Source organism: Peromyscus californicus, unplaced genomic scaffold, assembly GCF_007827085.1.
Source record: "Peromyscus californicus insignis strain IS unplaced genomic scaffold, ASM782708v3 Scaffold_2__1_contigs__length_46816999, whole genome shotgun sequence".
Taxonomy (NCBI): Eukaryota; Metazoa; Chordata; class Mammalia; order Rodentia; family Cricetidae; genus Peromyscus; species Peromyscus californicus.
Window position 1 is genome coordinate 15,166,994 of NW_026294540.1, and position 20,757 is coordinate 15,187,750.

The 20,757-nt window shown below is 50.2% G+C and overlaps 1 protein-coding gene across 1 annotated transcript in view; it reads left to right on the forward strand.

Annotated features, from left to right (window-relative positions):
• Positions 1-20,757, forward strand: part of Dnah10 (dynein axonemal heavy chain 10) — a 122,999-nt gene that overhangs the window by 68,379 nt on the left and 33,863 nt on the right. The window contains 14 exon segments of the mRNA XM_052755466.1: positions 1,453-1,588; positions 3,360-3,485; positions 4,742-4,876; positions 5,163-5,379; positions 6,343-6,462; positions 7,966-8,111; positions 11,103-11,255; positions 12,864-13,124; positions 13,963-14,135; positions 15,157-15,250; positions 15,903-16,070; positions 16,642-16,830; positions 17,509-17,680; positions 20,336-20,539. Of these exon segments, the coding sequence (XP_052611426.1) occupies positions 1,453-1,588; positions 3,360-3,485; positions 4,742-4,876; positions 5,163-5,379; positions 6,343-6,462; positions 7,966-8,111; positions 11,103-11,255; positions 12,864-13,124; positions 13,963-14,135; positions 15,157-15,250; positions 15,903-16,070; positions 16,642-16,830; positions 17,509-17,680; positions 20,336-20,539 (2,294 nt within the window).

Genomic DNA, 20,757 nt, shown 5'->3' on the forward strand with positions numbered 1-20,757 from the left:
AAATAGTGATAAATTACAATGTATTCAGCTTTAAGACAAAAGTGTTGTACGGGGTGGTTGACCATTATACTTTCTGTCACTGTGAAACTACTCACTCAGGACTAGTAGATGGTTCCTATGCAGAAATGCAGGGACGTTGTAATTTATAAGAACAAATGGAGATAAAGGCAAATAGTATGAGACGAAAAAGAAGGCGATTGCTGGGGCTGGAGAGATGGCTCAGTGGTTAAGAGTACCGGCTGTTCTTCCAGAGGTCCAGAGTTCAATTCCCAGCAACCACATGGTGGTTCACAACCATCTACAATAAGATCTGGTGCCCTCTTCTGGCCTGCAGGCAGAGAACATAATAAATAAATAGATCATTAAAAAAAAAAAGAAAAAGAAAGAAAGAAAAAAAGCCTTTAATCTAAGCACTTGGGAGGCAGAGCCAAGCGGATCTATGTGAGGTCGAGGTCAGCTCTGATCTACAGAGCGAGATCCAGGAAAGGTGTGATAGACCCCAGACCCAGGGTACTACCTTCTCGAGGGGGTGCCCCAAGAACCCAGACTCTGGTCCAGTTGATGCAATAGCAAGAGGTGTTTATTGAAGAAGCGACTGTACAGTCGGGCAAACTCTGCTCCAAAGAGCAAGAGTCACATCGCACTACAGTCACATAGGTACTTTTAAAGGAAAAACCCACAAAAGCCATAAGATTACAATTCCCATACAATTTCATGGCCTGATCACAGATACAGTCACGTCCGCATGCACATTCTTCCCGAAACCTCAAGGGGGGCGGGTATCAGGGCAGGAGTGGAGTTTACACAAAGGTCACAGTGGTCCTTCCTGGAACACCTGCAACTATCCCAGTCACAGTTGAGCACATCTCTTAACAGAGATCTTTTTACATTGTTACATTGTGGCAGGGGTGGTTGAGTAGTGGCTGAGTCAGGTGGCCCTTGGAACTAGTTTTCTTTTTAGTTTCTTATTCTCCTGGGGCTTGGGGGGTGTAAGCCTGAAGGGTTAGGGTCTTTCAGGCGCAAAGCTACACCAAGAAACCCTTTCTCAAAAAGACGGAAAAAGAATCGTAGAATACTACTTGGTAGCCAGGTGCTGATGGCTCACACCTTTAATCCCAGAATGGATCTCTGTGAGTTCGAGTCCAGCCTGGTCTACAGAGTGAATTCCAGGACAGGCTGCAAAGTTACACAGAGAAACCCTGTCTTAAAACCCCCCCTCCCCCCCCCCCCAAAAAAAAAGAGCTAGCTGGATTGTGCATGGCATTCTCAGATCCTCAAACATTGGTGAGTGGCTCAGTGTTTATGCACCACGTGGTCAAACATCAGGACAAAGGGAGCATGCTGTGAAGGTCCTGGCTGGAAAGACCTGGGAGAAGACATCGATTGGGAGGGACAGCGGGGTCACTAGGAATGCTCTAGGGTCTGTGGCTTACCTCTCTTTGGTCACTGCAGGTATATTTTGTTTGATGGAGATGTGGATGCCTTGTGGGTGGAAAACATGAACTCCGTGATGGATGACAACAAGCTGTTGACCTTGGCCAACGGGGAGCGCATTCGGCTCCAGGCACACTGTGCCCTGCTCTTTGAGGCAAGTCGTGCTGAGAACCAAACTTGAACAGGGTCCCTGCTTTTAGTTCGTTTAAGTCTTTACTAAGGTGGACGATTATGAAAACACAGACGTTTACAATGAGTTCACTGTTTTGATTTTGAACATGACATTTAACTACATTTGTGCACTCAGGTATGTGTGGGGGTTAGAAGTCAACTTGTGGGAGTTGGTTCTTTTGCCCAGTGTGTGGGTCGCAGGCATTGAACTCGGCTTGCAAGGCTTGGCAGCAAGCACTCTGCTCACTGAACCATCTCACCGGCCCCGACCTTTGTTTCCCATCTTCTTCCATCCTCCCCTCTTTAAGCTAGAGTCGACGACGACTTTCATGTTTGCGTTTTGAGACAGGCTCTCGCTATGTGTAGCTCCAGCTTTCCTGGAACTCACCCTGTACACCAGGCTGGCCTTGAATTCACAGAGATCCACCTGCCTCTACCTCCCCAGTGCTGGGATTAAAGGCGTGTACCACAATGCCTGGCTGTTTTTTTTTTTTTTAAAGCTCTTTCTCCTGAGAATCATTCTATGATCGATCTATAAACAACATGCTTAGCCTGTTACTCATCCTTTTACTAAATGTATCCATTACTAGGTTGGAAAGAAATTGAAAATTACTAGGACTTGCTCTTCCTTCAGATTAATCGTGATATTATTCCTCTCCGGTTTGCAGAATTCATCCGTGCATTTGCGTTTGCGCATGCCATTGTCTAGTTGGCTGATGGACCCATGTCACTTAACAGTGTTGTTAACTCTGTTCTTCTAATGCCTTGTGCTACCTGATGTTAGCCATGTTGACGAAGAAGCAGAAAGACAGAGAAGAAAACTCCCTAAAGCAATGTCTGGGGGGCTGAGGCTGTAGGTCAGTTGGTAGAGAGCTCACCTAGTATGCTTGAGGCCCGCCCGGGGTTCATCCCCAACACTGCACAAACCCAGGTGTGCTGGCACACACCTGTCAGTCGAGCACTCAGGAAGCAGAGACATGAGGACCAGGAGTTCAAGGCTATCCTTAGTTACAGGCTAGCCTGGGCTACTTGAGACCCTGCCTTAAAAAATTGAAATAAAACAATACAAAAACCAAGGGTCTGGAGAGGCGCCTCGGTGGTTAGGAACACTGGCTGTTCTTAACAGAGGACCCTGTTTGGTTCCCAGCTCATCCCAGCCATCTGTAAGTCCACTTTCAAGGGATCTGATGGCCTTCTTTTGGCCTCTGTGGAGACCCGCACACACCTAGTGCACAGGCACACTTAGGTTCATCCATATCCACACTAAATAAAATAATAAGTCTTTAAAAAAGAAACCCAAGATACTTGTTTCTAGGTTCTGGGATCTGAATAGCTTGCATCCATGTTTCTAATTTTTCTACGTTTTATCAGGTAGTCTACAACAATTTTATTTAATGAGAAGATGTCACATCAGGCGTGGGTGATCTCATTGTGACCTCCATGTTCAGTTTAAAACATCAACAGCTCAGCCAGGCAGTGGTGGCACATGTCTTTAATCCCAGCACTTGGGAGGCAGAGCCAGGTGGATCTCTGTGAGTTTGAGGCCAGCCTGGTCTACAGAGCAAGATCCAGGACAGGCACCAAAACTACAGAGAGAAACCCTGTCTCGAAAAAAACAGAAACAAAAAAGAAACCTCAACAGCTGTGCTGACTGTCTGCCATGGGCTTTGTGCCCTTGTTTGCACAGGGAAGGTCCTGGCCTGTGTGGCCCAGGTGCTCGCAGCCATGAGCTGAAGGATTCACTTGCTTTCCAGGTGGGAGACCTGCAGTACGCCTCTCCTGCTACTGTGTCTCGATGTGGGATGGTCTACGTGGACCCTAAGAACTTGAAATACCAACCATACTGGAAAAAATGGTTACAGCAGCAAATCCAAAATAAGGTGAGCATTGTCCTCAAACAGCTCGAGCATCATCGGGAATGTTGGACGAGGGATGCTTGGAGGAGAGAGCACCTTGACCTGCTGTGTGTGTCCTTGAGCATGCGGCCTAATGAGTCTTTGGGCCGTGTGTCCCTGGTGAGATGGGTGATGATGTTGACAACTTAGGCCAGGGATCAATTGGTTTCTGCAGAGAGGCAGCTGGGAAACACTTCCAGTTGCATGAGTGAGTTTCTTTTGTACCTACTCAAGTTTTCTCCTAGGGTGGGAACACAGCCAGAGGCAATACACGCGTGAGAGAACATGGCTGTAGCCAGCGGATGTTACCCCAGGTGGATTCTGGGTTTCAGTGTGCAAACCTGGTTCAGATGGGCCCAGTTATGGAGAGAGAGGATGCCCCGCCCTGTGCTTTTGCTCAGCTGGCTGAGTGCCGTGTGCAGATGAACCAGGTTGCCCCGTGGTTGAGATCTGATGGGTTCTTATGTGCATTAGTGTTTTGTATACGTGTGTGTGTGTGTGTGTGTGTGTGTGTGTGTGTGTGTGTGTGTGTGCACTATGTGCATGGCTGATGCCCAGGAAGGTCAGAAGAGGGTCTCAGATCCCCTGGGACTGGAGTCATAGCCTGTTGTGAACCACCATGTGGGTGTAGAGAATTGAACCCAGGTCCTCTGTAAGAGCAGCAAGTGCTCTTAACTGGTGACCCACGACTTCAGCCTGAATACGCCGTCTTAACCACTGAGCCTCCCCTCCAGTCGCACACCCATTACATTACTTTAAACTCTTTGCTGAACGGTTGACTGTGATGCTTGAACTATAAGACCATCAGCTTCTTTTCTGTCAGATGGGACCTGTTATCACCCGTCACTCACAGGTGTGGGTACGTTGTGGCAGTGAAGGGAAATGGGTGTAGCATAAAGAACGAATCTGGGGCTAGAGAGATGGCTCAGTGGTTAGGAGCACTGGCTGCTCTTCCAGAGGTCCTGGGTTCAATTCCCAGCGACCACATGGTGCTTTACAATCATCTATGGTGGGATCTGTGTGCAGGCATACATGTAGACAGAGCATTCATATACATAAAAATAATAATAATAATAATAAAAGACCGAATCTGTCTGCATGTGAAAGGTACTGGCCCTGCGTCTGCCACCTGCTGAAGTCATCGACATAGTTATTTCCTGCCCTTCTCGGGACAAGACAAACCCCTGATGAGCTTCCAGTTAGAAGGACCCTTGAAAAGGATTTGGCTCTCTCCTCCACAGATGGAGCAAAAGCATTTAAATGACCTCTTTGAGAAATACGTGCCCTTGCTCATCGACATGATCATAGAGGGGATAGTGGATGGGAGACAAGGAGAGAAGCTTAAGATGGTGGTTCCCCAGACGGACCTGAACATGGTGAGAACGCTTCCGCTTCACTGCTGAGGGCGAAAGGAAGGCTCCCCGGGAGAGGGACCCGGGCGGTGGGGGAGGGGCTTATAAAGGGGGCAGAGATGGCGGATGGGTGACTGTCAGGGCACCTTCTTGTGACCCCCTACGCAAGCTAAGGTGCCAGGCTCCATGTGTCCAAACCAATATGGCGGGTATCGATGCCATCACTGTGGGATGCAGGACGCGAGGACTCAGGACAGGATAGCATCGTGGAGGTCACAGAGGTGGACTGAGACAGGCTTTCTGTGACCAGGTGATCCAGTTAACCAAGATGATGGATTCGCTCCTAGAAGGGGAAATCGAGGACCCTGACCTGCTCGAATGCTACTTCCTGGAGGCACTCTACTGCTCACTGGGCTCCTCCCTGCTGGAGGAGGGAAGGGTCAAATTTGACGAGTGCATCAAACACCTCTCATCCATGCCCACTGTGGACACGGAAGGGCGCTGGGCCCGTCCTGGAGAACTGCCAGGTAGGAGTCGTGACCCGATCCTTCGGTGCAGATTTGCGGAGGAGGTGAACTTGTTTTTCCTTGTTCCTGCCTGTGTGACGAGGCCACTGCTTTGCTCAGGGCTTCAAGTGCGTCGCCCACCCCAGCAGGCCAACCCCTTAGCCACTGCTGCTGGAGGAGGCTGTGCCTCTGACTCCATCTTGGACCCTTATGCTCTAGTTCTGGCCGAGCTCTCCACACTTGACACACTCCGGGGTTCCCCATTTTTCCACTGGGCTCCCCCGTCTGTCTCACAGACCAGCCGATGAGTCACAGGAAGGCATCTTATAAAGGGTTTAGGATTTTTGCCTGAATATGTGCGCCTTTAGTTAGAAACAGGTGGAGCCCGCAGATGGCCTTCTGCTCGGAGAAGTGGTCTGTCCGAGAGATGGGTGGGCGTGGCACACATGTGAATGGGGATTCCGTTGAGAAGACGGGCTAGGGAGCGGGGTGCAGATGGTGGGCGGGGCTCCAGCTCTGGAGCAATCTTTGACTCCCTGCTTCTTCTTTTCTTCCCCACCCTGTCTTTGCCAGATGCCCTATGGGTCATGGGGTCATGGGTCATGGGGTCATGGGTCTTACCTGTACTTCTCCAGTCTTAAGAGTTCAGCATCTGCATCAAAGTTGTCTGTTTATTTGCATCTACCCTTGCCTGGGCCACCAACAAGAGTGGGGTCATGGCTTTGTGTCGCATGGTTGTGTCCCCAGGAAGGACTGGCAGTTAACTGCAGAAAGGTGGTGCTGGTTCAGAAGTCCCAGATTCTGACCCATGAGAGGACAGCATCAATTCTGAATACTCACTGGGTACCTCTCTCCCGTGAAGGGGTAGCAAGCAAGACTGAATGTAGCTCTGAGGTGAACAGGCAGCTCATTCCAGATGCACTAGAATCTATCCTGTCCCCCATGTCTGTGACAAAAGCCACTTGGACCCTTGTCCCCCGGCAGGGCATCTTCCCACCCTGTACGACTTTCATTTCGATTCCAAGCGGAACTACTGGATCCCATGGAGCAAGCTAGTTCCTGAGTATGTTCACAGCCACGAAAAGAAATTTGTCGACATCCTGGGTATGTCAGCACTGGCCCCGGTCCTCCTGGTGTGAGCGGGTGTGAAAGGGTGTAAGTGGGCATGCAAAGAAGACCATGGCCTCGTTGGCAACTGAGTGCCGTCCAGGAACTGGCTGGGAGTGACTAGAGGGTGGCACCATCGGCCCCTTGGGGTCCCATTTTGTCCCACGCCTCTGAGCACCTCTGTGTGGCTGTGACCTGGGCTTTTCTCTGCAAGCCGATGCCCACGATAGCCTGTTCTCCACTTTCCTTTGTATCTCCTGGGGCGCTCCAGCCACAGAGATGGACATGGGGAGGGCAGGAGGGAAGCCCCAGCAGCAGTTCACAATGAGCGTGGACCTTGAGAGAGCCTTGATCCATCCTGTATGATTCCATAGTAAGCATGTCTGGTCTGGTGCATGTTGCTTCCGGAGTAAGACATCTGCATTTTCTCAGGAAACCGCACCCGCCCCCCCATTGAAATGGTCCCACGGAGAGTGGGTGGGCTGGACCTGACTGTGGTGATGCTGCCTTTAGCAGAGGTTTTCAGGAAATTGGTCCTATGGGTGCTTGAGTTGTGAGTGGGGGAGAAGTGTGGTTTTCATTCTGAGCACAAATCAGATGGAGTTCAGGGAACAGGGTGGTTGAAGTTGGTGCCATTACCACAATCACTTTGCCAAGGAAATGTGCCATACTCAGTTACACACTTTGATTGGGTGGATGTCGTGCCTCCAAAAAGCCATGGCATGTCTGGGAAACAGAGGCTAGGCTTTATCCATATTCACCTTTGCAGCCAGAGCTTGGCTTAAAAACAAAGCAAAACAAAATGCCAGGTGGTGGTGGCACTCGCCTTTAATCCCAGCACTCAGGAGGCAGAAGCAGGAAGATCTTTGAGTTCGAGGCCAGCCTGGTCTACAGCGTGAGTTCCAGGACAGCCAGGGCTATACAGAGAAATCCTGTCTCGAAAAATAAACAAAAAAACCTGTGCATGTGGGTTTGTGTGTGTGTGTGTATGTGTATGTGTGTGTGTGTGTGTATGCATGCATGTATGTATGTATGTATCTGTGTGTGTGTGTGTGTGTGCATGCATGTATGTATGTATGTATCTGTGTGTGTGTGTGTGTGTGTGTGTGTGTGTGTGTGTGTGTGTGTGTGTGTGTGTGTGTGGTACAGAACTATGCACCTGGGTACACTTTGTGGAAGCATGAGCAGGCTGTCAGGTGTCTTCCTGGGCCTGAAGCCCGTTCTGGTTATCCTAACTGGCCAGCAAGCTCTCAGGTTCTTCCTGTCTCCACCTCCCTGGTGTTAAAGGCACCCACAGCCACACACAACTTTTCATGGAGGCACTGGAGATTTGAACGCAGGTCCTCATACTTCTAGAGCAAGGCTCTTACCCACTGAGCTGCCTCTAATCCCAGAGCTTGGTGTTTGCTGCTCCTACTGGATGCATGGGACTCTGTGGGAGCACCAGGTGGCCAAGTGCTCAGAGTTCCTGGGACAACCTTATTCTTTTATCTTTCACAGTTCACACTGTGGATACGACCCGCACCACCTGGATCCTGGAGCAGATGGTTAAAATCAAGCACCCTGTTCTTTTTGTGGGTGAATCGGGCACGTCTAAGACAGCCACTACCCAGAACTTCCTGAAAAATATGAATGAGGAGACCAATGTGAGTGTTCGCTTGTATTAGTTGACAGTTGCTGGGTAACAAGTTACCCCAGCCTGGTGGCTCAGTGTGACAAGCCCCTTATTACCTCTCAGCTCCCGTGGGTCAGGACTCTGATGTGGCTTAGTTGAGTGACTGAAGTTCAGGGTCTCTCACAGAACGGTAGTTAAGGTTGGTGAAGGCTATGTTCACTTGAAGGCCTGACCGGGGCTGGATGGCCATCTTCCAAGATGGCATTTTGTGAGGCTGGAGGTCTCAGATCCTCAGTGTGGACCTCTCCTAGGAAGGCTTGACCGTGCTTGTCTGAGACCTTTGCTATAACAAAAGGCCTGAGACCTGGTAAGTCACGAGGAGTCGATGTTGACTTAACTCGGCTCTTGGGGGCCAGGAAGTCCAAGAGCATGGTGCTGCCATCTGACAGGTGAGGGCCTTTGTGGCACATGGTGACATGGTGGGTGGGGAGGCATCACATGGTGAGAAGTCCACTTTCATAAAACAAAACAACAACAAAAACCCATCACTTCCTTAGAACCCTTGAGTCTTACTCGGCAAATGGCTTGAGAGGCGTTTGAGAGCCCCTCCGCCCCATCACCCCCAGAGGTCCTGGAAGTCTCCGAAGCTCACTAACATGAAACGAGGGATGATGTCCAATGCATGGGATGTGCGGCATATTCCATCCACCGCAGTGACACCCAAGGGCAACTGGCTTCCTTCATGGCTGTAATCCACATGACAGAAGCCATTGTGTTCCTTGTGACAAGGTATAGGAATTCACTATACCAGACAATGCAGACAAACGTCTTTCTTTCTTTTTCTTTCTTTCTTTCTTTCTTTCTTTCTTTCTTTCTTTCTTTCTTTCTTTCTTTCTTTCTCTTTCTTTCTCTCTCTCTCTCTCTCTCTCCCTCCCTCCCTCTCTCCCTCTCTCCATTCCTTCCTTTCTTTCTTTCTTTCTTTTTTCTTCCCAAGACAGGGTTTCTCTGTGTCGCCTTGGCTGTCCTGGACCTCAATCTGTAGACCAGGCTGGCCTTGAACTTACAGAGATCAGCCTGGCTCTGCCTCCCCAGTGCTGGGATTAAAGGTGTGTGGCACCACCACCTTGCCTAGGTGTAGAAGTTTCAATGGCAGCTATTATCATAATAGCTTGGTAGCCTGGGCAAGGTGAAGGCAAGTTCTTTATTCCTATTTTAGTGACTGATATTAGCTCTCACAGCACGCCATACATAGATACATTATTTACCTACGTGTTTGTATATGGATTACAGAGTGGACACCAGCAGAGGTCACAGCAGAGCTCAAGGGTCTCAGGAATGTGCTGAGAGTCCGTATCAATGATCACGAACCCGATCAGAGCCAGAAGGGAGATGCTGGGCTCAGGTTTGAGAGCAAAGCTGTAGATTTTTTTAGCTGCCAGGTTAAAAAAAAAAAAAAAAAGCTGAACTGGGTCAGGATACAGCAGGCCAGGACCAGGTCCAGACAGGTGAACAGATGGACTGGCAGGCAGTTGAGTACTCTCTGTCAACAGCAGGGGACAGAGCCGAGTCAGCGAGTCCTTGGTCCTGGATGCACACTGGTCCATAGACCAACAACTTTGGCACCAACTGAGAAGTTGTTAAACACCTCGCTAACTGAACCCCAGCACTGGGCAGGGGCTACCGAGCTAGCTGTATGGCACAGCAGTCCAGCTGTGGCTGGTACATGGCTGAATATGAGCGTGTGTGTGTGTGTGTGTGTGTGTGTGTGTGTGTGTGTGAGAGAGAGAGAGAGAGAGAGAGAGTATGTGAGCGCGCGTGCATGCGTGTGCATGTACGTGCCTGTGTGTGCACTCAGTTCCTCTAAGGGGGTTGCGGGGAGAGAGAGTGAGGAGCATCTTGTCCATGTGCAGGAGAGTGCAGGAGAACATCTTCCCTCCAGCTATGAGGCCCAGGCTGTATATGCTTTCTTTGGCCTCCCTATTAATGGGCAGTTGCCTTGAAAGCAATTTATGTTTAAAACTCCTCTGCCATCGAGAGTAGTACAGCAGATGTCATTAAAGTCATCTTTCCAGACTCTTTTTTTTTTTTTTAAATTTTCCGGAGCTGAGGACCGAACCCAGGGCCTTGTGCTTGCTAGGCAAGCGCTCTACCACTGAGCTAAATCCCCAACCCCTCTTCAAAGACTCTTAAAGGTCAGACAGTTGCCTTTTTAGAGGCCACCGTGGTAGAATGATACTTTCCCTACCACATATCATCATGTGACCTTTCCTGGGAGTTTATTTCTAATCACCCAGATAGAAAGGGCCGAGAAACAATTCTACCCAAGTCCGGCTCGGAGAACCAGATGAATATGATTGGAGTCACTCTCAGAAGCAGGGCGACATGTAGGTAATAGTTAACTGGTTGTGTAGGGAGGGTTCAGAGTCCTCCCAGCCCCTCTGATGAGGGGGTGTTAGTGGGTCCAACCTTGGGAGGGTCTCCTGTGGGGAATCACCGATTCTCTGATTTCAAGACAGTGTGGCCTTGGGGGCCAACATTCCACAGCCTGCCTTGTCCCAAGGCTCATGAGTGGCAACGTGGAATCGAACAGAAGGAAAGAGTGTGCTGTTAAAACAGGCTCTCACTGTGTAACCCTGGCTGGCCTGGCCTGGAACTCACAGAGGTCCTCCTGCCTCTGCCTCTTGAGTGTGCCATCACACCCAGCTCTGTCTTTAGCTCTTAAAAATGGTGAATTGGGGCTAGAGAGACGGCTCAGTGGTTACGAACGAGCACTGGCTGCTCTTCCGGAGGACCCAGGTTCAATCCCCAGCACCCACGTGGCATCTCACAACTGTCTGTAACTCCAAGATCTGACACCCTCACACACAAGACACCCTCACTCATATACATGCAGACAAAACACCAATGTACATAAAATAGAAATAAACAAATTATTTTAAAAAAATGATGACGCACGGACCTGCATCGTTCTAGAAGGTTAGTTTAGAATCTAGTTGTTTTACCACCCTCTGCTCTGTTACAGATTGTGCTGATGGTCAGCTTCTCCTCACGCACCACATCCTTGGACATCCAGAGAAATCTAGAGGCAAATGTGGAGAAACGGACGAAGGACACATATGGACCACCCATGGGGAAGCGCCTGCTGGTGTTCATGGATGACATGAACATGCCAAAGGTGAGCGGAGCTTACAGAGGTGGACTAGGTGGGCATGTGTGTGTATGTATGTGTGTGCATGTGGAAGTTCATGGATTTTTAAGATTTTTATTATTTAAGACTAGTTTTAAGTTTTATTATTTTTATGGGTGTGTACCTGTGTGTATATATGCCACATGTACCCAAAGAGACCAGAAGACAGCGTCAGATCCCCTGGAGCTGGAGTTACATGTGGTGGTTAAGCTGCCTGCCATGGGAGCTGGGAACAGAACTCTGATCCTCTGGAAGAGCAGCAAGTGGTTTTTGTTTTGTTTTGTTTTTGTTTTTGTTAGTTTGTTTTTGGTTTTTCTAGACAGGGTTTCTCCATGTAGTTTTGGTGCCTGCCTGGATCTCGCTCTGTAGACTAGGCTGGTCTTGAACTCATAGAGATCTGCCTGGCTCTGCTTCCCGAGTGCTGGGATTAAAGGTGTGAGCCACCGCCGACTGGCTTGCAGCAAGAGTTTTTAACTATCTGTCCATTTGCAATATATCTGACCATTTATACATTTTCCATCCATCTATCTAGTCAACTGTTACCTACTGTTTTATTTATCCACAGACCTGCATCTGTTACTTTTCCATCTGTAGTTAAGGAATCTGTAGAAACCCATCCATCCATTATCCATCCACCCATCCATCTCTCCATCCATCCATCTCTCCATCCATCCACTCACCCACCCATCTACAGAATCTACTCATCCATCCATCCATCCACCTACCCATCTATCTATTCATCCACTTACCCATCCATCTATCTATCCACTTACCCATTCACCCACCAATCCATCCATCCATCCATCTACCTACCTACTCATCTATTTACCCACCCATTCACCCATTAATCTACCCAACTACCCATCCATCTACCTACTCATCTATCTATTCATCCACTTAACCATCCATCTATCTATCCACTTATCCATCCATCCATCTATCCATCCATCCTTCCATCCATCCATCTACCTACCTACTCATCTATTTACCCACCCATTCACCCATTAATCTACCCAACTACCCATCCATCTACCTACTCATCTATCTATTCATCCATTTACTTATCCATCCATCCATTCATCCATCCATCCATCCATCCATTCATCCATCCATCCATCCATCCATCCAACCATCCATCCACCCATCCAACCATCCATCCACCCACCCACCCATCCATCCATCCACCCACCCATCCATCCATCCACCCATCCATCCATTCATCCATCCATTCCATTCACTGAACTACTCCCAGAAACTGGTTCTGTGAGGTGTCTAAGCCTTTGCAGTTGCTGCCTTCATGGGATGCACAGCTTAGTGAAGGAGACAGACTCCAGGTGTGAATAGACAGTTACAGACTTGAGAAGCCCTGTGAGGCCAACCCAGAATGCTCAGGGGGAAGCAGGAGAGGTGAGCATTCAAGGTTGGCACAGTCTTACCTAGCTCTGCTTTCTTTTTTTTTTTTCTTTTTTTTTTTTTTAGTTTTTTGAGACAGGGTCTCTCTGTGTAGCTTTGGAGCCTTTCCTAGAACTCATTCTATAGCCCAGTAGCCCAGGCTGGCCTCGAACTCACTAGCTCTACTTTTTGATAATCTCCCAGGTGGACGAGTATGGCACCCAGCAGCCCATCGCCTTGCTGAAGCTGCTGCTGGAAAAGGGTTACTTATATGACCGTGGGAAAGAACTCAACTGTAAGAGTATCCGTGACCTGGGCTTCATCGCTGCCATGGGGAAGGCAGGAGGGGGCCGCAATGAGGTGGACCCCAGGTTCCTCTCGCTGTTCAGCGTCTTCAATGTCCCTTTCCCATCAGAGGAGTCTCTCCGCTTGATCTACTACTCCATCCTGAAGGGCCACACCTCGGTAACCGGGCCTTCCCTACAAGTCTGAACTGGAGGTCAACATGTTGGGTGGGAGCGGGGGCAGGGCTGTTTTATTTACCTTAGAGTGGGGTCTGTGCACTCCAAGGCCAGGAGGGGAGGGTGTGGTGTGAGGAGCAGGAGGAACTGTGAGCCTCGTATGAAGCTGTTTAACTACAGATGACGTCATATGCCACTGTCAGAGGTTGAATACCTTTAGGGCAGTCAGAGTGGGTTTAGTGGCGAGCTGCACATGCATGCAAGTGCACACACATATGCATATGTAGGTAAAATGCAAACTTCACATAATGTAAAATTCATTATTTTAACCATTTTAATACATGCAATTTAGAGGCATTTGGTCCATTCAGTCTTGGCTAGCTATTCTCACTGTGTAAATAGAACTTTTTTTTTTTAACCAAAGGAAACCTGCACCCATTACAGATTGCCCTCCCTGTCTCCCAATCCCTGGAAGCCATGTGGCCTCTGATGTCTGGTTTCTCTTACTTAGCACCAGGTTTTCAAGATTCACCCACGTGTCAGTGTTCCGTTCCTTTTCCTGATCAAATACTATTCTACTATGAAAATACCACATTTTGCTGGGCGGTGGTGGTGCATGCCTTTAATCCCAGCACTTGGGAGGCAGAGCCAGGCGGATCTCTGTGAGTTCGAGGCCAGCCTGGTCTACAAAGCGAGTTCCAGGACAGACTCTAAAGCTACAGAGAAACCCTGTCTCGAAAAACAAAAACAGAAACAAAAAAACAAAACAAAACAAAACACCACATTTTGCTTATCCATTCTTCTACCGATAGACATGGTGGTCTTTTCATTTTTTTTTTAAGAACTTTAATGAGAGCATCGGGGGCATAAGCAGGAAGCTGACATTCTGCACATTAAATCTTTACAAAAACATTGTTCAAGATCTACCTCCCACCCCTTCGAAGTTCCATTACATCTTCAACCTTCGGGACCTCTCCAGAGTTTTTAACGGTCTTGTCCTCACTAATCCAGATCGGTGAGTTTGGGGGCTTGTTTGTTTTTACTAAAACATGCCCCAAAGTGGCAGTTCTCAAACTTTCACAGGGGTTGCTTAAGACCATGGAAAACACAGATATTTACATTATGATTCATAACAGTAGCAAGGTGACAGCTACGGAGTAGCAGCAAAAATCACTTTATAGTTGGGGGCGTCACCACAACATGAGGAACCATGTTATAGGGTCGCAGCGTTAGGAAGGTTGAGAACCACTGCCCTAAAGGCATGATGGCTTTGGTCGGGACTTTTCAATGAATTGGATGGGTCAAAAAAAAAAAAAATGTGTCAGTGAATCACACAGCATCTTTGATTATGTTGATTGAGAAAACAGATAAACCCTTAGGGTGACGCTCCTTAGCCCCCGAAGTTGGGGTGTGTACAGGTGTCTGCGGCTGGATCTGCATGGAGCCTGCGGCTCATTTGGCTACAGCATTTGCAGCTGGGTGGAGGATGCATGCGTCCCCAGGAGTCTCCAGACACAGCACGGAAACAGTTAGGGCTCCGTACTGGGAGATTCTCAGGACCGCCAGACTCCCATCATTCCCTGGCTGCTTTGGTCTCTGTGGATCTGCAGGGAGGGCCTGGCCACACTGAAGAAGAGCAGAGGACTCTTCACACAGGCTTTAACCTGCCTTGGAGTGCTGTGGGTGGTTTAGAGTGGCCGTCTTCCCTGTTCCTAGTCTTTTGGATGGGGTAACGGCTCTTTGCCGGGAACTAGAGAAAGTTCTGGAAGCAGGACCAGGAAAAGGAGCCCTGAGGCTGATTCTAAGTTCACACGGGCTTTGGGCTGTGTACATGACTCACGGAATGATTCCATTTCTTCCTTATAATAGGGTAAGCCGTGGGTGATGACTTTGTGATCCCTGTATTTAACTTGCCAGCTTCCGGCTAGAAAGGGACAGAGAGGCTCTTAGGGCTCTTGTACCCCCCCATCCACCCGAGCCCCTTCTTCCTCCCCAGGGGACCTGGTGACCAACATCGTTGCCCTCCCTTCATGCAGGTTTCAGACGGTGCCTCAGATGGTAAGGGTGTGGAGAAACGAGTGCCTGCGGGTTTTTCATGACCGGCTCATCAACGAAGTGGACAAGCAGCTGGTGAGCACGCACACCCACCTTAGCGGGCGGGGAAACCCTACATAGAGTCTGAGAGAAACACACGCCAGTGAGGCCAGCAAGATGGGTCAGCGGGCACTTGCGGCCAAGCCTGATAAGCTGAGTGTTCCATCCCTGGGGCCCACATGGCGGCAGGAGAGAACTGACTCCCAGAAGTCATCTTCTGCCCTCTGCGTGTGTCCCCTTGGCACAAATAAATAAGTAAATGTGATTAAAATGAAAAAAGAAGGTTTAGAAAAAACAAAACCAAAAGAAATCAGTGTGGCCGGGCACGCCTTTCATCCTAGCACTCAGGAGGCAGAGGCAGGCGGATCTCTGTGAGTTCGAGGCCAGCCTGGGCTACTGTGAGTTCCAGGAAAGGTGCCAAAGCTACACAGAGAAACCCTGTCTCAAAACAAACAAACAAACAAAAAAATAGTTAAAAAAGAAAGAAAGGAAGGAAGAAAGAAAGAGAGAAAGGAAGAAAGAAAAGAAACCAATGTATTGCGTATTCTGGATGCTCACTGCAGAAGGATAGGCACCACTAGGTGAGGTCTAGGTAAATTATCCCCACTGATCATGGTGAATTCTCTTTTCCCGCCAAATGTATGCAACTGTGGACATGTCTGGGGCCTTAACTGGCTTTCGTTTCAAGGTGCAAGATCACATTGGGGCCCTGGTGAAGGAGCATTTTAACGATGACTTCGAGATGGTGATGAGGGACCCCATCCTGTTTGGGGACTTCCGGACGGCTCTGCATGAGGATGAACCACGCATTTATGAAGACATCCAGGATTATGAGGCCGCCAAGGCACTGTTTGAGGTGTGGACCGCCAACCTCCAGCTCTGTCCATGCAGGATATTGCACACCCAGTGTTTGGGGTGTGTTTGGTGGCCCTAGCAGCCTCTCTTGTCTGTAATAGGCTATGGCTCACTCTAGCAGGTTGACACCCAGCAGACCAGAGATTTACTTTATTTTTAGTTATGTATGTAGTATGTGTGTGAATGTGTGTGTGTATGAAAATGCACGCATGCATGCATGCTCGCATGTAAGTATAGGTGCCCACAGAGGCCAAAAGAAGGCGTCAGTCTCCCTAGAACTGGAGTTACAGGCATTTGTGAGCCGTCTGATTGATCGCTAGGAACTGTACTTGGGTCCTGGAAAGAGCAACATCTCCCTGCTGAGCCAGCTTTCCTGCCCCACGCCAAGCCGACTGCAGTCTTGAGGTCGGGAAATTAGGTCTCCAGCCCCACAGGTCCTAACATTTGGGTTACTTCCTCAGCCCCGGATGCTGAGGAAAAAGGCAGCTCTCTCCATCCTTCCTCTTTCCTGATGCGAAGGAGAGAGCCTGCCTCTTAACGTGCAGTGGGGCTCACGGACCCTTTCCACTCAGGAAATCCTCGAGGAGTACAATGAAATCAACACCAAGATGAACCTGGTGTTGTTTGACGACGCGTTGGAGCACCTGACGCGTGTGCACCGCATCATTCGAATGGACCGGGGCCATGCACTGCTGGTGGGCGTGGGTGGCTCCGGGAAGCAGTCCTTGGCCAGGCTGGCGGCCTTCACCGCAGGCTACGAGGTGAGGGGGAGCCTGTTTAAAGAGTTGGGAGTATGACCTTCTGTTTCTGTCCCGTCCACGGCTTGAGAACTCAACCTCAAAAGTCAGACCCAGGCCACGCCTGTGAATTGGGAACTGTGGGAACACAGAGGGGGGGGGGGGGGGCTTGGCCAAACCTGAGAGGAGCCGCGGGTGGCATTGCTGGCTGTCACACCTGCAGCTTATAACTTCCGGGAACTCCAGCTCCAGGGGGTCCAGCGCCCTCCTGTGGTCTCTCCAGTGCCCTCCTGTGGTTCACTTAGAAGCCCAAGCGCATAAACAGAAATCAATATAAATCTTTTAGAAAAGATAAAACTGCTTTACAGAGCTATGACTCCAGATGGTACAGTTTATCACTTTAAGCGTGCACACGGTGCTTTTGGTCTAGTCGCCGATCACCAGCCTTTGCTATTGCAGGTACCCCTTCTCTCCCTCCAGTGACACCCGGGTGGCCAAGTCCCTTCCTTGCCTTCCTTTCTCAGCACCTTTTATACTCACACCTTGACACATGCATGCAGCACACACAGGACACTTGTCAATCAAATGGCTTGTACCCCTTAGGTGACGTAATGTTGCGGAGCATGCAAACCCACATGCTCTCCTGATGCGCTCAGCACCTTTCCCCCTGCCTCAGCGGGCGCTGCCTACCTGTTTCCCCAGGTGTTTGAGATCCTGTTGAACCGAGGTTACTCGGAGAATAACTTCCGGGATGATCTGAAGAACCTGTACATGAAGCTGGGGCTGGAGAACAAGGTGATGATCTTCCTGTTTACGGACGCGCATGTGGCCGAGGAGGGCTTCCTGGAACTCATCAACAACATGCTGACCTCAGGTACTGCCCACCCACTGGCAGGAATGTCCAGCCCTAACCCCACTGCAGTCTGAGACAGACCTGGCCATCTTGGTTGTCACACAAGACCCTGCAGTTTAGGCTGGGGCATCACGGAGCGCTCCTCTTCTCCCGGAGATGTATAGGTTACTTTCCTCCTCCTCGTGGTGAGGATGGTCCCTGAGCTTGAAGCCATGTGTGTCTCAGCTCTGTGAGACGCTGTGAGCTTATCCCACAGTGGCCGCGGCACACCTCGGGTTTTGCAAGGAATACGATGCCCATGACCTCTGTTGTCCTCGAAGCTCAGAGATGTGCAGGGGAGGGGTGGGTACCAAAGCACACAAAAAAGACACCCAGGGATTGCGACCGCAATAGTGAGATGAAGGGAGGAGCCTCACGAAGCAGCACCGGGAAGCCGGTGTGTCTCTTTCCTGTGGTCCTTCACTGACCTGCCCAAAGGCGAGTTCACTCCAGCATCCCGGCGGGTCCGCAGGGCTCCCGGAGGCGACACCAAGGCGCAAACAGGTCCAAGATGTACAAACTCATCCTTTCCGGCTTGCAGAGGCTGTCCTGGCCCAGGGCTCCTTGGCTCACACCACCCTACCCTCTGCTTCTCTTCCGCTGACCCGACCTCTGCTCTTCACCCTTTCCTGGGACAACACCGGGCTGCCTGGGTCCTCCGCCCAGTCCCAGCCGCAAAGCGTTGTCCCATTTGGCAGGGAGCATAAGGAAACATGCTTGTAGGTCCTAGGTGGAGTCCGGTGTCTTTGAGGGGCCATCATTCATGCTCCCGCATTGGGTAGAGTGGCCGCTAGAAAAATGCAGGGAGTTCCCTGTGCCAAAGGGAAGAGACATCAAGGTAGGCAAATGGTTATCTCGTGGACAGGATTCAGGAGTGGCTGGGGGTGTAGCTGTGGTAAAGTGCTTGACTAGCATGTGTGAGGCCCTGGGATCAATTTCCACTACCAGGTGTAAACAGACACACCTATACTGGGCATGTGTGTATTCCCAGCACCCAGGAGGCTGAGGCAGGAGTGCTGATTCGTGTACAGCTTGCGGCCCAGAACCTGGACTAGGGGTGATGAAGGAATGAAGAAAGACTGACCCACAGAAAGAATCTGGAATCGGGTGGTCTGGGCTTTCCCTGATGGAGAAGCCACAGCACCCTGGAAGCCCGGAGTGTCTTGTTGAACATGGAGGCAGGGTTATTAATACAGACAAACATGGAGGCAGGATTGGGGTGTACAGCTGGGTCAAGGAGGCAGGTTTAGCTACTAGTCTCCTCAGGGGAGCAGTCTCCGGGCTGTGAACATCCATGTGGAGAGAACTATTGTTGACTTGTCCTGCCCACTGTCAACATCAGTACTCAGACCAGAGGAAGGCTTTGCCACCCCCGTGGGGCTGAGGCCTTGGTCCTTGTCATGGCCATGCCCATATCAAACAATACACATTCGCCCAGGACTTCCTGCTCCCTACAGAGGAGGGTCAGAAGTCCAAGGTCATCTTCAGCTACATAACAGGTTCAAGGCTAGCCTGGGCTACATGAGACCCCGATTTAGAAAAAAAAAAAAAGTAGAGGGACACTGGGATGCAAGGACTTATGGGTCATTTAAAGATGGGACTCTATTCTCACTGCCTGGACACGGTCTGAGTGCTTTCTGGATGCCCTTCTGGCCACCTGTGGGGTCTGCATCAGAGTCAAGGGAAGAGGTAGTGCCTTTCGAGGGCGAGCAGCTTTGGCTACAACGGGAACCCCTTGACTCAAGTGTCTCGCCATCTGAAGGCACAAACGCTCACAGTCACCCACAGTCACCCACAGTCACCCACAGTCACCTAGACCCTGGCCACATACAGTCCTTGCCCAGAGCCTTGGTGGCAATGGGGGCTGTGGGACTGTCCTGGGCCGTGCAGGATTTGACATTGTATAACTGACTGGTCCCACTGGACGCCGGATCATCCCTGCTCTAATTTCATCTCTGTTGCTGTGACAAATGCAAATGCCCTGAGCACACAAAGTGCCTTAGGGGAGGGAAGGCTCATTTGGGTGATGAGTCCACGTTAAAGCACATTATTTTAGGGAAAGTCACAGCCGTAGGAGCTTGAGGTCACATTACATCCAAAGTCAATGGCAGGGAGAAACGAATGTACCCACACTGCCTGCTTCCAACTCTCTCCTGCCCTGAAGAGTCAAGGACCCTCTGCCTAGGGAATGGTGCTGCCCTTGGTGGGCTGGGTCATCCTAACGTTAATTAACAGACTAACCTGATAAAGACAATTACGCAATTGAGACTCTCTTCCCAGGTAGTTTGACATTGTGGCAAGCTGGCATTTAAAACTAAGCAGCTCACTCCCCTCAAGTTATGACCATGCAAATTGTCATTAGATATTGTCAAATGTTTCCTGGGAGGTAAATCCACATGGTGAGAATCCCTGCTGTGAGAGGCACATGTATATGAGCTTCGGTGCCCAGCACAGTCCTCAGCGACCACTTTGATCTTGGGCTAGTGGGGGTGTGTTGAGCCTGGACTCTAGCCCTGGTCTTCGGCTGGCACCTGCTGCTCTTCCCATCATGCCTTGCTCCATCACCTCCTTCTGCACCCAGGGAGGTCAGAACTCAGAGACCTGAAAGCCAGCTCTCTCCACACCCTTGTCCTCCAGGGATGGTCCCTGCGCTCTTCCCTGAAGAGGAAAAGGACAACATCCTCGGCCAGATTCAGCAGGAAGCCTTGAAGTTCGGCATGGGCCCAGCCAAGGAGTCTGTGTGGCAATATTTCGTGAAAAAGAGTGCCAACAACCTACACATTGTCCTGGGCATGTCGCCAGTGGGGGACACCCTGAGGACCCGGTGCAGGAATTTCCCAGGTACCTTTGAGCCAAGGCTAGAAATCCTTCACCTGCTGCAGCATAGTGTGTGCTCTGGGGACCCGCCACATCCAAGTTCCCATCAGCAGGGCCATACAGGATGTCCCCGCACTGTAGGTACACTTCCTTGGTCCCTCTCAATCCCTAGTAGGCATGGCTGTGTCTTCCTGGCAGGAGGGTGGGCACAGGCTCCCCTGCTACAGGATGCATGGTGTGGG